This window comes from Stenella coeruleoalba (assembly GCF_951394435.1).
Source record: "Stenella coeruleoalba genome assembly, chromosome: 19".
Classification (NCBI taxonomy): domain Eukaryota; kingdom Metazoa; phylum Chordata; class Mammalia; order Artiodactyla; family Delphinidae; genus Stenella; species Stenella coeruleoalba.
In genome coordinates, this window is record NC_137165.1 from 19,993,993 (window position 1) to 20,009,133 (window position 15,141).

Below are 15,141 nucleotides of genomic sequence, written 5' to 3' on the forward strand. Positions count from 1 at the left end.
AACAACAAGGTCCTACTGTAGAACACAGGGAACTATAGTCAATATCCTGTGATAGACCACAATGGAAAAGAATATCAATATATACGTATAACTGAATCACTTTACTGTATAGCAGAAACTAACACAACATTGTAAATCAAGTATACTTCAATTTAAAAAAGGGGGAAAGAAAGAAAAAATAATCTTTAAATAATAAAATTACAGACTGCGATTCAGCAGGTCAGAGGTGAAGACCAGAACTCTATTTTTGTTAGGTTCAGTGGTCCTTAACTATCTGGAGGTCACGGATGCCTTTGCTAATCTGATGGCAGCTACGGACCTGCTCTCCAGAAAAATACACAATCACGTAAATGTGGGACACAATTACAGACGGTTCTTGAAGCCTAGCCAAGAGCCACAGGTAAGAACCCTTGTCTAGACACGATGAACTGCTCATGTTTCCCACCCCTGACCACAATTTCCCCTGCTGAGCCCTTTTAAGGTTCTTCTAATGGGACGATAGGCCAGTATCATAAGCCTCACCTGGGAGCTGGTTAGAAATGCAGGATCTCAGGCCCACCCAAGACTTACAGAATCAGAATCTGTACTTTAACAAGATCCCAAGAAGCTATGTGAGCACTTTAAACCTCTGATCTCTCTAAGTTCGCTCCAGAATGCACCCCTCCTCCATCCAGTAATCACCCAAGGTTCGAAACCTGCCAACCCCTGAGCCCATCTTAAAATAACCACCATGAAGCTTTCCTGAGCCCCGTAGCTGGGGCTCTCACAGCTCTGCATCTCTCTGGTTATTGCAGTGATTCTGTGTGTCACTTGCGTTTCCTTCAGAGGACCCCAACACAGGTGTTAAAACACGGATGCCGGGCTTCCCTGGTGGCGCAGTGGTTGAGAGTCCGCCTGCCGATGCAGGGGACACGGGTTCGTGCCCCGGTCCGGGAAGATCCCACATGCCGCGGAGCGGCTGGGCCCATGAGCCATGGCCACTGAGCCTGCGCGCCCGGAGCCTGTGCTCCGCAACGGGAGAGGCCACAACAGTGAGAGGCCCGCGTACCGCAAAAACAAACAAACAAACAAACAAACAAAAACCACGGATGCCATAGAAGGCTGTCAAAGCAGTGTTTCTCTGTCTCCACTCCACCTGCTCTTCATGAGCTCTGTTTCCCTACGATGCCCCCAAGTTCAGGGCTGTCACAGGGGTACCTCAACTGTGCTCACCAGCCCCCTTGACACTGCCTGGGGCACCTTGGGCAGTGCAATCCCTAGAAAGTGGCTTCTCCCACATGGTGCTACCCCTGGTTACAGTCTATCTGGGGAGCAGTATCGAGTCTTACACTGTCATTATCCTAACGATTTTCTTAGACGTGACCCCCTTGCCCAGAGCAGCCCCTCACTGTAGGGCTCAGGTGCTGGTCCCTGAGGACTGGCCCACAAGGCAGTCTTAGTGACAAGCCCCCCACTGGGCTGAGACCCATTCTCTCCGTCCCCAACCAACAAGAGCTGGCTGTTGCAGGTGAATCTTTCCTTTCTCTTCCCATAGGCTATCCCCCCCTGCTCCCTCCCCCAAACATCCTCGGCTCTTTCACACATATAAACTTGAGGCGGATCCACCTGGAACACAGGAAATGCCTGGATGCTGAAGCTTGGAGTGAGCACTGCTTAGGTTTATTTATAAACTCAGCCTGACTTCCCGTGGCTACTTAATCATCTCATCTGGAAAGCAGGCTGCATGTCTGGCTCGCTTTTCCCATCCTCCAATCCCAGTCCCCTACCTGGTGCTGTGTACCGAAAAGATGCTAACTGTTTGTGTGTTATAACAAGGAGTTAGTGCAGCATCTGAGGAAGGGTGCTACGCTGAGAACCCAGAAACGGACAAGTCCCCACAAACTCTGCTGTTCGTCTACTACATCACCTCAGGCCTGTCACAGCCTCTTTCTTGGCCTCAATCTCCCCATCCATGAAACAGGAAGATAATCTCCAAGGTTCTGTTTTTATCTGACATTCTGTGCAAGAATAAAGAATGGATTTCTCATCCTTGAAAGGCAAGGGATCCTAGAGTTGGGGCCCCAGGAAAGTAAGCTCTGTCCTCCCTAGAATTCAGAGCTAACGTGGAGGAGAACGGTAGGTAGCAGCAGGAGGAGAGGCCTGGGGAAGTGTCTAGAAAGGACCTAATGGGTGCAAGGCCTACTGTGTATCTCACTCTAAGGCCTGAACCGGAGAAGCATCAGCATGCAAAGGTAAGTGCACCCCGTGCTAGATGCAGAGGGGGAAGCAACCGAACTGTGGAAGGGACCAAGGCAGGGGCGAGGTGCTGGCTTCTGATATGTCTAGAAAGATCACTCTCAGTTCCTCTTTCCTTTGCCCCTGACACTGAGTGGGAGTCTGGGCCGATGATCAAGGTCCACGCGGAAGATCCGGGTTGGGGCGGGGGGTGAGGTCAGCCCACAGGGAGGGAGGAAGGAAAGATTATTCACCAAGAGGAACTTTTCCATTCCTCATCTGTGTGTTGTTGAGGAGGGGTCCCAGGGGGACTGGGGATTCTGGGGAACAGCAAAACCTTAACCCTGCCTTCTCGCCACAACTCTCCCTGGGGCCTTTCCCTTGCATGCCCTGAAGCAGGGCCCCAACCCGGACCTTGCACTGGGATGTTCGCAGCACATGCCCCCCGTGAGACGTCTCTGGATCCAAACCCAGCATCTGGAATGCAGGCTCCAGCCAAGTGCATTCTTCTCCAAGGAATCTGGGGACTTCCAGAGCTGCCTCAGAGTGGGAATTTCCACTTGTTTCTCCCATCCTGTGATTGACCCTCCATCTGGGGAGAGCAGCTCTTCTTGACTGAGCAGAAGTGACAGGGAGGCAGCTACCATCTTCCTGAAGACTTTCTCTTCTGACTCATCTTTCACCTTTGATCTGTTTGTTGCCTGACACTTGCAGTGACTGAGTCACTTTCCAAAAATGGTGATCCCTTCCTGAAGCAGAGACATGGCTTCAAATACTCAGAAGTCTGCCTGAAAACTCAGAAAAAAAACCCAGAAAACTTCTCTGTGTGACTATGGGTGACCAGGGGCCAGCTGCTCTCCCTGCCCATATCAAGAATATGGTTTCCTTACATAAGAAGAGGAGATGTACTGTAAGATCTCTACAGGTGCATTGGCTCTAGGAGACGAGGAACGATAACTACCTAGCAGAATCAAGGGAGAGCAGTTTCAAGATCTCAACATCTTGATTTTTTTAGGGGAATTATATTTTTATTTATAAAGACAAATTATCAATGTCATGAATGAAAGATGATACATCAGCGTTTAACCTTTAGACAATAAAGAGGTAATAAAAGAATATTGTGGACAAATATATGTCCATAAATTCAACACGATACATAAAACCAACCAATACATCACAAGAAACAAATTCCCAAACTTTCCCACAAAGAAATAGACAACCTGAATAATCATATACGAAAGCCTGATATCTATCCAGCTGAAAACTTTCCAGATGAAACCTTCAGACCCAGATGTTCTATTACTTTTCAATATTATGGGGGTTTTGTGGGGTTTTTTTCTTATAGACTTACATTTTTTAAGATCTCAACATCTTTAAATTTGTTAACCTAGACAAAAATCCAAGGAATGACCGGATTCTAGAAGGAAACGGGATGAAATCCACCAAGTCCACAGAAAAGGACACTAATAGACTAGAGAGGAGTTTCCATTAATATGAGGAAAAATGTCTCGAAGTTAAGGTGAGATGGTCTGGGAAGACATACATGACGTTACACAGTCTCCATTCCTGAAAATAATTGACTCATTCAGTAAGAATGGATAGAGCTGTTGGCAGAGCACTGAGCAAAACAGCCCAAGTCGGGGTTGAGGAGGTGGTAGGCGGGTTAAAAGGAGTCAGGCAGAATGCAGTTAAGGCTCCTAGAGGGGCACAAGCAGAGCAGTGCCCAAGTTAATTTGTTCTCTTTGTCCTGCCCTTTTGGAATCACACCCAAAAGCCTGGCATGGCTTCTCCATAGATTCTCTGCTCTTAGATTCTCTAGGAAACCAATATCCATCCTGAGACATTAAGCCTAGTGCCTGGAAGTAGGGATTCTGGAATCAGTGTCCTGGGTGGGAATCTCAGCCCCACCTGCTCTTACCTGTGAGATCCTCGACAAGTGAGTTCACTTCAGTTGCAATGTAAGGCAAGTTGGGTTGTTTGGAGGACCAATGAGACAATGCTGGAAATCACCCAAGCACAGGGCCTGGCTCCTGGGAAACACTCAGTGACACCAGCTAGTCCTCTTCTTCGCCATTACTCACCACTAATATGGACCAGATACAGTCGTTTGTTCAATAGAACCCATTTCTTATTACAAATGTAGCAGTGGTTACAAATGTCAGACAGTTCTTCCAAAAAGTTCCATGTATTTCATAGACCTTGTCTCAAAGACTCTCTAAGAAAGAAAGGTCACCAGCTCATGGGCATGCTCACTGGGCAAAGACCAAGCAAGCTCAAAAGCACGAGGCAGTGAAATGGGGGAGTAGAGACCTGAATTCGAGGCTCGGCTTAGCCACCAACATGCCTCAAGGAATCCTATCATATTTGTAAGAGAAAAGAGTTCACTGAAATGAATGCTGAGGTCTTAGGTATTATGACTGCTTCTGGGGTTTCTGAGGAAATCTAAGACAGAGCTGCAGCATGAAGGCAAGTGTTCTAATTCCAGTAATGCTGTTCCTTTGCTCACCCCTGCTACCTAGGAATCCAGAAAGAAGCTGGGCTAACAGCCGCCGTAGCAAAGGACACGCTTCTTGTCTTGTCTGCCTGCTGTGCTAACCACAGGCTCCAAATCCCATAATGACTTAACCGCAAGGAACATCCCCGACTCCCCTTTAGATGTCGGCTAGTTTGGCAGAGGCTGAGGACAGAGGGCACCCAGGTAAATGACCAGAGAGCCAGCTGGGGAATGTGCCCCTTTCATATGTCCTAGTCATGACAGCACAAGACACTGGGTTCTTCTTGGGGGAACTCAAGCAGGTTACTTACCTTCTCTGTATCTTCGTTGCCTGGCTATAAAATTGGAATGAACAATACCTACTAGATGGGGTTGGAGAATTGAAAGGCTTGGCATTTGTAAAGGGCTTAGAATATTCCTGGCACAGAGTAAGTACTGCATTAGTATTACATGAAAATTTCTTTTGCAGCACTACATGATTTAGAGGGCTTCTTCCAAGTCTTAAATCCGATGATTCTAGAATTCACTTTTATAGTTTAAAAAAACCCTATAGTTCGGCTAAGCTTCAATTGTACCACCATCCTACATTTTAAAGAGCAAGGGGATTTAGTATGCTGTTGCGGGGCGGGGTGGGGGCTGCCAAGACTTCAGAACCGTTTCTTGGCTTGAAGGTCCCCTGGGATGTTGCTTGAAGGTAGACCAGGGTTAAACCATGGTTAAGCTCAGAGATGCTTTCATCGTCCTTGTGACCTCTCTTTCTCTTGCTTCCCTTCCTTTCTGCAGTTTTCACTTCGGAGAAAGCAGAATCCTTAAGAATAAACCGTTTGGTTTACGCCTGTGGTCTCTCGGGATATAACTGTACCCTGCTCCTCCCATTTCTTTTTATCTCAACTTCGAATGGAAAAAGTGTCCAGTCCTGACCTACCGCTTCTCTCTTCTACTTCCTGGAAATGTCTTCGGGTGCTTCACTTGCTCAGCACTTTCAAGATTCCACTTCGTCATTCATTGAGGCTGATGCTGTCCTGGGCCAACCTCTCTCCCATTGCTCCACCCTCTTGGTTTTCAATAAAAGGCAGGCAAAGCCACTGCAGGAGCAGAGAGGCTGAGACCAATCCAGAAACCAACAGCTCCCACGCTGAATCTTGAATCCTCTCTCTCCAACATGAAGGTGTCCGCAGCCCTCCTGTGTCTGCTGCTCACAACAGCCGCCTTCAGCACCCAGGTGCTCGCTCAGCCAGGTAAGTCCCCTGTCTCTTTCCCTTTGAAGCACATCACCCCATCCCTGGGTTGTGATGGGCCATCAGAGCAGAAGGTACCCACACTCTCGCTTTAACTAGGAAAGTCAGAGAGGCATAGGAGTGAGCTTGATCACAGAGCTTCCCTTGGGCAGAGCCGGGATGAGAATTCCAGCTGCAGACCCCAAATCCAGCTCCTTCCAGAACTCCAGCTCTGGAAGCCTGAACCCAGAGCAGTTACTGCCCTGGCTCCTTTCAGCAAAATTTGGGGACTGGGATATAAAGAGAGGGGGTTCTCTGGCAGGGTATTTCCAGATACTGTGGAGGGCAGAGGAGGAGACCTGGAATCTGGACTCCAGAGACTCAGTTTTGCAGAGGCAGTGGGTACCAGGGAAACTCACAACCAAGCATCGATTACTTGGAGCCTAAAGGGGACCCACAGCTGTGTCCCTGACCCTGATAGCTTGGATTATTAGCTCCTCCTAAGAGCACTTCCAAAAGTTATTTAGTTTTTTTTTTTAAGTTATTTAGTTTTAACAGAGCTCCCTTCCCTCAGTTCATTATCGATGCTGTATACCCATTTTAGAGCATAGGAAACTGAGTTTGTATGCTATTCTAGCATAGGCAGAAGTATTGGGATTTAAGTGGTTCTACCTCCACTCCTGACTCCCTTTTGTCTTCTCCTTACTCCTCTTTTCTGCTCTGATTGAGATCAGAAAGAACCTAGTCCATCCTAAAGTGCTTTTTCTTTGTGGTTCTATTTCCAGATGCAATTAACTCCCCAGTCACCTGCTGTTATACATTCGCCAATAAGAAGATCTCGAATCAGAGGCTGATGAGCTATAGAAGAGTCACCAGCAGCAAGTGTCCCAAAGAAGCTGTGATGTGAGTTGAACACTTCAGGCCTCCGTGGTCCAGTTCTTCCTCGGGGCGCCAGGGGCATGGTTCACAAATGTGAAGTCAGAGAGTTACGTGACCTAATCCAATATCCAAAGGTGCCCAATGGAAAAACTGCAGCCACAAGGGAAGAAGTTACTCCTAACATCACTCTCCACCTGGGTGCTTATTCAGACCATCCCGGTTTCTTTAGCCTGAAATCAGGATGGCTTTATCTGCCCCATCTACAGGACTGACTTGCCCTGGGCTCCCTCCTTCCACCTGCTTTCCTCCTCAAGTTCCCACGGCAGCGTCTTGGGGTAAATAGGCTGCATTCATAGGCTGAAATCTCAACGGAACTCCATCTAACCGTCCCCTCTCTTCTCCACAGCTTCAAGACCATACTGGGCAAGGACATCTGTGCAGACCCCAAGCAGAAGTGGGTCCAGGACTCCATGAGACATCTGGACAAGAAAAGGCAAACTCCAAAGCCTTGAGCACTCCCTCCACAACCCGAGAATCTGAAGACAGTTTGTTTTCTTCTGGCTTTCCCTAACTGCCCTATGATGTTATCTTATTATAATTTTAAAGAGTGTGCACTTTATTGATATGAAACATGATGCCTTAAGTAATATTAATCTTATTTAAGTTATTGATGTTTTAAGTTTATCTTCCATGACTACTAGTGTTTTGTTTCTTTTTTTAAATGGAGACTTGGGCAAATTGCTTTCCTCTGTGAATCCCAGTTCTACCCCTGGGATGGCGGGAGGGTCCTTGCAAGGATGATTAATGAAAAAACTTTTTGTTTTACATTCTAAGTCATTGCTGAAAGTGCTATTGTGGAAATGTATATTATGTAACTATTGAACAAAATATATATATTTTTGTACAAAACCTGTCTTTTGACATTTTCTTGAAGGAAATTAAAAAGCTGAGTATAGGGCTTCCCTGGTGGCGCAGTGGTTGAGAGTCCACCTGCCGATGCAGGGGATACGGGTTCATGCCCCGGTCCGGGAGGATCCCACATGCCGCTGAGTGGCTGGGCCCGTGAGCCATGGCCACTGAGCCTGTGCGTCTGGAGCCTGTGCTCCGCAACGGGAGAGGCCACAACAGTGAGAGGCCCAGGTACCGCAAAAAAAAAAAAAAGAATATATGACTTGAACTTATCGTTGATGAATGCATGAGATTTTTCTAGACAAATTACAAGATCATTAAGAAAAGGAGAGGGAATTCCCTGGCGGCCCAGTGCTTAGGACTCTGTGAGCTCACTGCCGAGGGCCAAGTTTCAATCCCTGGTCAGGAAACTAAAATCCCACAAGCCATGTGGCATGGCCAAAAAAGAAAAAAGAAAAAAGAAAACAAAAGGAGAAGAGTGGGACCAAATATCTAGAGGTAAAAATGATGATGACATGTCCATCAAAGAGGGAGAAAACCAATTAGATGAGAATTGGGCTCCATGTCTGTGTCAAGTGACAGGGAAGATTAGGAAGGAAGGTTGAGTAGAGGGTTTTATTTATTTATTTATATTTTGGCTGCATTGGGTCTCCGTTGCTGTGCACGTGCCTTCTGTAGTTGCAGTGAGCGGGGGCTACCCTTCATTGCAGTGTGCAGGCTTCTCATTGCGGTGGCTTCTCTTGTTGCAGAGCACGGGCTCTAGGCATGCAGGCTTCAGTAGTTGTGGCATGCGGGCTCAGTAGTTGTGGCTCGCAGGCTTTAGAGTGCAGGCTCAGTAGTTGTGGCACACGGGCTTAGTTGCTCCTCACAGGCTTAGTTGCTCTGTGGCATGTGGGATCTTCCTGCACCGGGGCTCGAATCCTTGTTCCCAGCATTGGCAGACGAATTCTTAACCACTGCGCCACCAGGGAAGTCCCGAGTAAAGGGTTATAAATGTCAAGGTGGAAAGTTAATACTCAGCCTCATAGGTTAACAGGAGATGTTGGAAATGTTTGGGCCAGTGAGGAAGGACATGTCCATGTTCAGAGGTTCATAGATGAGTTTCAGTAACTGTAACTTACTGGCTTCCTGCAGACCTGGACAAGTAGGGACAAGGAAGAGGCTACTGCCATGGTCCAGGCAAGAGATTATGAGTGTCTGAATATGGAGTATAAGAGGTAACATCGGAGAAAAATTAGCTGGGCAAAGTGAAATGCTGGGTATCATAGATGGAGGAGAAGACCTGTGACTTAAGATAAAGAGGAAGCTCCTTCTACAACCTACATTCTAAGGGGTCAGCTTTCCCTGAAACCAGAATGCACTTTTCTCCATCACTGTCTCCTAATCCCAACCCCAGGAGTCTGAGATCATATTTTAGATGGATAGGCCTCTTTTTCCAGAATGTCCACCTAAGTTGTCTATTCCTTTGCATGGCTTTTGACCTACCTGTGAGGATTTGACCCACCTAGACCCAGACAGCTCCTCCACTAAGGAAAGCAAATATCTTGTCCTATGAATAAATTCTGCCTGGTGAGTTTGCAGATACCAAGGCCACTCTGGTGGGGAGAGGGCTGCTGTATCAAGCTAGATCAGGCAGTGCCTTTGGCAGTAGGGGAGAACCCTGGTTGGCAGAAGGACACTTAGGTTCTAATCCCGGAACTGGCACTGACTCACTCTGTTACCTAGGGCAGGTTGAGTATTCTGAGTCTCCATCAATAAAATGGGGATGATGTTGTATTGCATGTAGGAACCCAGCAGACCCTAGGTTTTGGGATCTGGGTGTATGTCTTTTGGAAAACTTTCATTTCTACCACCTAGAGCTGAAGAGGAAGAGAAGGTATTCTGCTTCCAGATTCCTGAGCCCATCCGGAGTCCCTGATTCTGGCTGAGGGATTCCATCAAAACTCCAAGGAACACTCCCAAAGTGCCCTGTACATCAGTCAGCAGCCAATTCACTGGCAGCTGTTAATGGAACTCACTGACCCTCGTGCCAGGCCCAACCGTACCCCCTGCCCGTCCTTCACTCCTCCAATCCTCAGCCCTGACCGCTCAAATTGCAGTGGATGCCAGGAGGCAAAAACAGAATGAAGTGCAAGAAAATGGGGCATCACCATACAGCTTACTGAGCAACAGACCCTCTAATGCCAGGCTGATTTGAAGTGGAGGGTCTGGAAAGAAGGGAGGCTTAGGGGCGGGGCAATGCGTGTGCTCAAGTCCCCAAAATTATCTACTCACATTTCCTTTGCAACCATATCTACTCACTTTCAGGAAACCTTGAATCCATTTTTGTTGTTGCTGTCATTCCAGCTAAGCATGGGATTCCTTGCTCCTTGCACAACGAATCTCTGAGCACATAGCACTGGCAAGAGGCCCTGTTTCAGGAGGGAATGCCAAGTGTATTCATATCCTGTCACTGCCAACAGTCTGTTCCGGGAAAGCTAGGCTTTTCCTATCATGCTCAGAATTCTTCCAGCCTCTTCCCATTGCCCCATTCCAAAGTCACTTCTACATGTTTTAGTATTTGTAATAGCAACACCCCACTTCCCGGTACCAAAATCTGTATTCATTCCTTATTGCCACTGTAACAAATTATCATAGACTTAATGCCTTAAAACAATACAAATATATTACCTTAAAGTTCTGGAGATGTTTAAAATGGGTCTGTAGGGCTGCATTCCTTCTGGAGACTCTACGGGAGAATCAGTTTTCTTACCTTTTCCAATTTCTAGAGGCTTTCTGCATCCCTTAGTTCCTGGCCCCCTCCTCCATTCATAGCAGCTTTTTTTTTCTCTGCCCCCACCACCCTTTCCACCTTCTCCCCACACACCTGATAATGGTGAATAAGAGACTGGGGCAAAAGAAATAAGCCAGAGAGAGAAGGGGCAGGAGATAGGCATCAGCCAGATTCTGTGATTCTTCATTCATCGTCCCTGCATATAGCAGGAGAGCTATATAGGATCAAAGTTCACATATACTATTGAAATTAAGATGGTATTAACCTGAACTAGATTGTTACAAATTACAATAATAGCGGTAATCCTCATAGTGCCCACTAAGAAAATAACTCAAAAATATACGATAAAAGAGAAGAGGAGGGTTTCCCTGGAGGCGCAGTGGTTGAGAGTCTGCCTGCCGATGCAGGGGACGCGGGTTCGTGCACCGGTCTGGGAAGATCCCACATGCCGCGGAGCGGCTGGGCCCGTGAGCCATGGCCGCTGAGCCTGCGTGTCTGGAGCCTGTGCTCCGCAACGGGAGAGGCCACAACAGTGAAAGACCCACCTACCGCAAAAAAATAAAAGAGAAGAGGAAATAAAATGGTACACTAGAAACTATGGAGCACAAAAAAATTTAAAAAGTAATGGAAAGAAGAGTGAAGTCAGTAAGATGACCAAATAAGATGTCCCTTGCTCATATCTCCCCATCAACAACAACAAGTTTTCAGCTATCCATGAACAAAAGTGCCTTTTTGCAGCTGTGGGATCAAGCACTGTATGCCACGGGACCTGGGAGGAGTCTTGCCCACCCATTCATCAGGTCAAAAGCATATAGATCGAAGTCCTAGCTGTGAAATCTGCAGTAGTCCATGAATTGGCACCAGCCCCTCCTGTCTGTGGTTTGGAAGCCCCTGGAGAACAGTGTCTTAGCCAATTACCTACAGATGAGAGAGCCTTTGTGGAAGTCCAGGTTTCTAGTGGAGAAGTTCCAGCACACCACACAGCTGGAGCAAGAAAATCAAGTTTGGATGCATTGGAGAGCATAACAGGACCAGTTTCACGTTACCTGCATTACCCCTCCCCCAAAGTGGTACAGCTCAGTGCCAAGAAGGACATTCTGGGCTGCTGTGCTTTCTCCTGAGACGTTGGGGGGGCGGGGAGTGAGATTGTGTGTGTGAACTTCCCCAGCTCCCCAGCTATGTGGACACTGCCCCAGAGACCCATTTTCTTCCTGCTCCTCACAGAGTCTTGATTCCAAACTACATACATGACTAGGGGCCAGGAAGAGGCTGGGAGAGCAGCAGATAGAACTTTGGGGAGGCATTAGAAGGATGCAGATCCTACTAATTGCATTACAGACTCCGAGAAGCCTGCAAGATCTCAGCTACAGATCTCCCTAAGTGGCCCACGGGCACCCCGGCACTCCATGAGCCTCACACATACACACACACCCAACCTGTGGCTGGCTCCCTCTGAGTGTTCCCAACAATGGCAAGAGCGAGCTTTGGCAGACAGCTAGAGAGCACATGCAGAAAGCCGGCCTGAATCTGTGCCTCACGGAGAGATCTACTTGGGCTTTAGCCCCGCCCTTGAGAAAGCAAAGGAGGCTGCCAAGCACTTGGCAGGCTTGAGAGAAGGCATGCAAGTTAAAGAATTCTGCCACAAAGGGGAGCTTAAAGCATGGAGCAAGCATATTTTTAGAAGTTCTGAGAGAACCTCAAAATCCCTAGCAGGGTTGACAGGAGGTATTTCTCTCCTGAAGTCACTCAGTAAAGACCGGAGGGAGTCACTGCTACTTCAGATTCAAAGAAAGCAACACAGGGCTTCCCTGGTGGCGCAGTGGTTGAGAGTCTGCCTGCCGATGCAGGGGACACGGGTTCGTGCCCCGGTCCGGGAGGATCCCACGTGCCGCGGAGCAGCTGGGCCCGTGAGCCATGGCCGCTGAGTCTGTGCGTCCAGAGCCTGTTGCTCCGCAACGGAAGAGGCCACAGCGGTGGGAGGCCCGTGTACCGCAAAAAACAAACAAAGCAACACAAGACTTCAAGGAACATGAAAAGTCAAGGAAACGTGACACCATCAAAGGATCACAATAATCTTCCAGTAACTGTGACGCAAAGACACTGAAATCTATTATTTACCTGAAAAAGAATTTTAAATATCCTTTGAAAGGAATCTCAACGAGCTACAAGAACATGGAGAAAGACAATTCAACAAAATTAGTCAAAAAAATATATACACAAACAAAATAAGAAGTTTAACAAGGAGATAGAAAATAGAAAATCATTTTTAAAAATTCTGTGGCTGGAGATACAATGAATGAAATGAAAAATACAATAGATGCCATCAACAGCAGAATGGACCAAGAAGAATTTGTGAAATAGAAGACAAGACCTTTGAAATTATTAGTCAGGGGAGAACAAAGAAAAAAGAAGTACAAAGAGTGAAGAAAGACTTTGTGGTCTATTGAATACCGTCAAAAGAAACAATCTGTGAATTATTGAAGTCCCAGAAGGAGAAGAGAGGGAGAAGGGGGCAGAAAGCTTATTTAAAGAAATAATGGCTAAGAACTTCACAAATCTGGAGAGAGATTTGGATATTCAAGTTCATGAAGTTCATAGGTTCCCAAACAAACTCAAAGAGATCTTCTCCAAGACACGTTGTAATAAAACAGTCAAAAATCAAAGACAGAGAGAATCTTAAAAGTGCAAGAGAAAAGAAGCCTGTAACTTAAAAAAGCAACTCCCATAAGGTTGTCAGTGGATTTCTTAGCAAAAACCTTGTAGTCAGAAGAGAGTAGGGTGTTATAGTGAAAGAAAAAACAAAACAAAACACAGCTGCCGACCAAGAATACTCTACCTGGAAAATATTCAATATTGGGTGCATATGTACTTATTATTGTTATATTCTCTTGATGAACGGACACCGTTATCCTTGTATAATGACCTTCTTTGTTTCTTCTTACAGTTTTTGGCTTAAAGTCCTTCAGAAGTGAAGAAAAGATAAAGATTTTCCCAGATAAACAAAAACTGAGTCAGTTTATCACCTCTAGACCTGCCCTACAAGAAATGCTGAAAGGAGTTCTCCAAGCTGAAATGAAAGGACATTAATTAGTTATATGAAAATATACAATACACTGGTAAAGGTACGCATATCGTCAAATTCAGAATACTCTAATACTGTAATATGATTTTACACTTAACTCTAGTACAAAGGTTAAAGGGAAAAAGTATTAAAAATAAATATAGCTACAATAATATGTTAATGGTTACATGATACACAAAAAGGTTAATTGTAACATAAAAGGGGGATAAATGAGTAGAGTTTTTGTATGCAATCAAAGTAAAGTTGTTAACAGTGTAAAATAGACTGTTGTATCTATAAGATGTATTATGTAAGCCTCATGGTAAACACAAAGCAAAAAACTATGGATACATAAAAGATAAAGAAAAGGGAATCAAAGCATACCACTATGAAAAAGCATCAGTTCACAAAGGAAGGCAGTGAGAGAGGAAGAAAGGTTCAAGGGAACTACAAAATATTAAGAAAACAATAAGAAGGCAGTCCTAAGTCCTTACCTACCAATTATTACTCTAAATGTGAATGGATTAAATTCTCCAAAAAAGGCATAGTGTGGCTGAATGGATTAAAAAGATAAGACCCAACTATATGCTTCCTACAAGAGACTCACTTCAGTTTTAAGGACACACACAGGCTCAAAGTGAAGGGGTGAAAAAAGATATTTGATGCAAGTAGAAATAAAAAGGGAGCAGAAGTAGCTATACTTATATCAGACAGAATAGACTTTAAGCCAAAAACTGTAAGAAGAAACAAAGAAGGTCATTATACAAGGATAAAGGTGTCAGTTCATCAAGAGAATATAACAATAATAAGTACATATGCACCCAATATTGAAGCAACTAAATATATTAAGCAAATACTAACAGATCTAAGGGGAGAAATAGACAACAATATTAGTAGGGGACTTAAATACCTCATTTTCAATAATGGCTAGATCATCCAGACAGAAAATCAATATGAAAACATTAGACTTGAACTATACTTTAGACCAAATACACCTGACAGACATATACAAAACATTTCATCCAACAGCAGCAGAATACACATTCTTCTCAATCACACACAAAACATTCTCCAGGATAGATCATATTATAGATAACAAAATAAGTTTTAGCAAATTTAAAAAGATTGAAATTATGCCAAGTATTTTTCCTGAACACAATAGTATGAAACCATAAATCAATAACAGGAGAAAAACTGGAAAATTCACAAATATGAAAATGAAACAACACACTCCTGAACAATGGGTCAATGAAGAATCAAAAGGGAGATCAAAAAAAAATCTTGAAACAACTGGAAATGGAAAAACAACATACCAGAACTTATAGGATGCAGCAAAAACACTCTAAGAGGGAAGTTTATAGTGATAAATGCCTTCATCAAGAAAAAAAAATCTCAAATAAACAACCTAACTGTACACCTTAAGAAACTAGAAAAAAGAGGAACAAACTCAGCCCAAAGCTAGCAGAAGAAAGGAAATAACAAAGATCAGAACAGAAATAAATTAAGCTGAGTCCAGAAAAACAACAGAAAAGATCAACAAAACTAAGAGCTGTTGTCTTTTTTTTTGAAAAGATAAACAAAAGTTGACACTTAG

General features: G+C 45.2%; 1 protein-coding gene across 1 annotated transcript; it reads left to right on the forward strand.

Annotated features, from left to right (window-relative positions):
• The first annotated feature begins 5,815 nt into the window (after positions 1-5,815).
• LOC307177424 (C-C motif chemokine 2) lies at positions 5,816-7,657 on the forward strand. The gene is made up of 3 exons (XM_079904531.1): positions 5,816-5,946; positions 6,711-6,828; positions 7,211-7,657. The coding sequence occupies exons 1-3, from the start codon at positions 5,871-5,873 to the stop codon at positions 7,314-7,316; spliced, it is 300 nt and encodes a 99-aa protein (XP_079760657.1). The 5' UTR covers positions 5,816-5,870; the 3' UTR covers positions 7,317-7,657.
• The last annotated feature ends 7,484 nt before the right edge of the window (positions 7,658-15,141 follow it).

Coding starts and splice junctions, on each gene's coding strand:
- LOC307177424 (XM_079904531.1), top strand. CDS start 5,871: ATGAAGGTGTCCGCAGCCCTCCTGTGTCTGCTGCTCACAACAGCCGCC. Junction 5,947..6,710: donor CCAGGTGCTCGCTCAGCCAG/GTAAGTCCCCTG, acceptor TTCTATTTCCAG/ATGCAATTAACTCCCCAGTC. Junction 6,829..7,210: donor TGTCCCAAAGAAGCTGTGAT/GTGAGTTGAACA, acceptor TCTTCTCCACAG/CTTCAAGACCATACTGGGCA.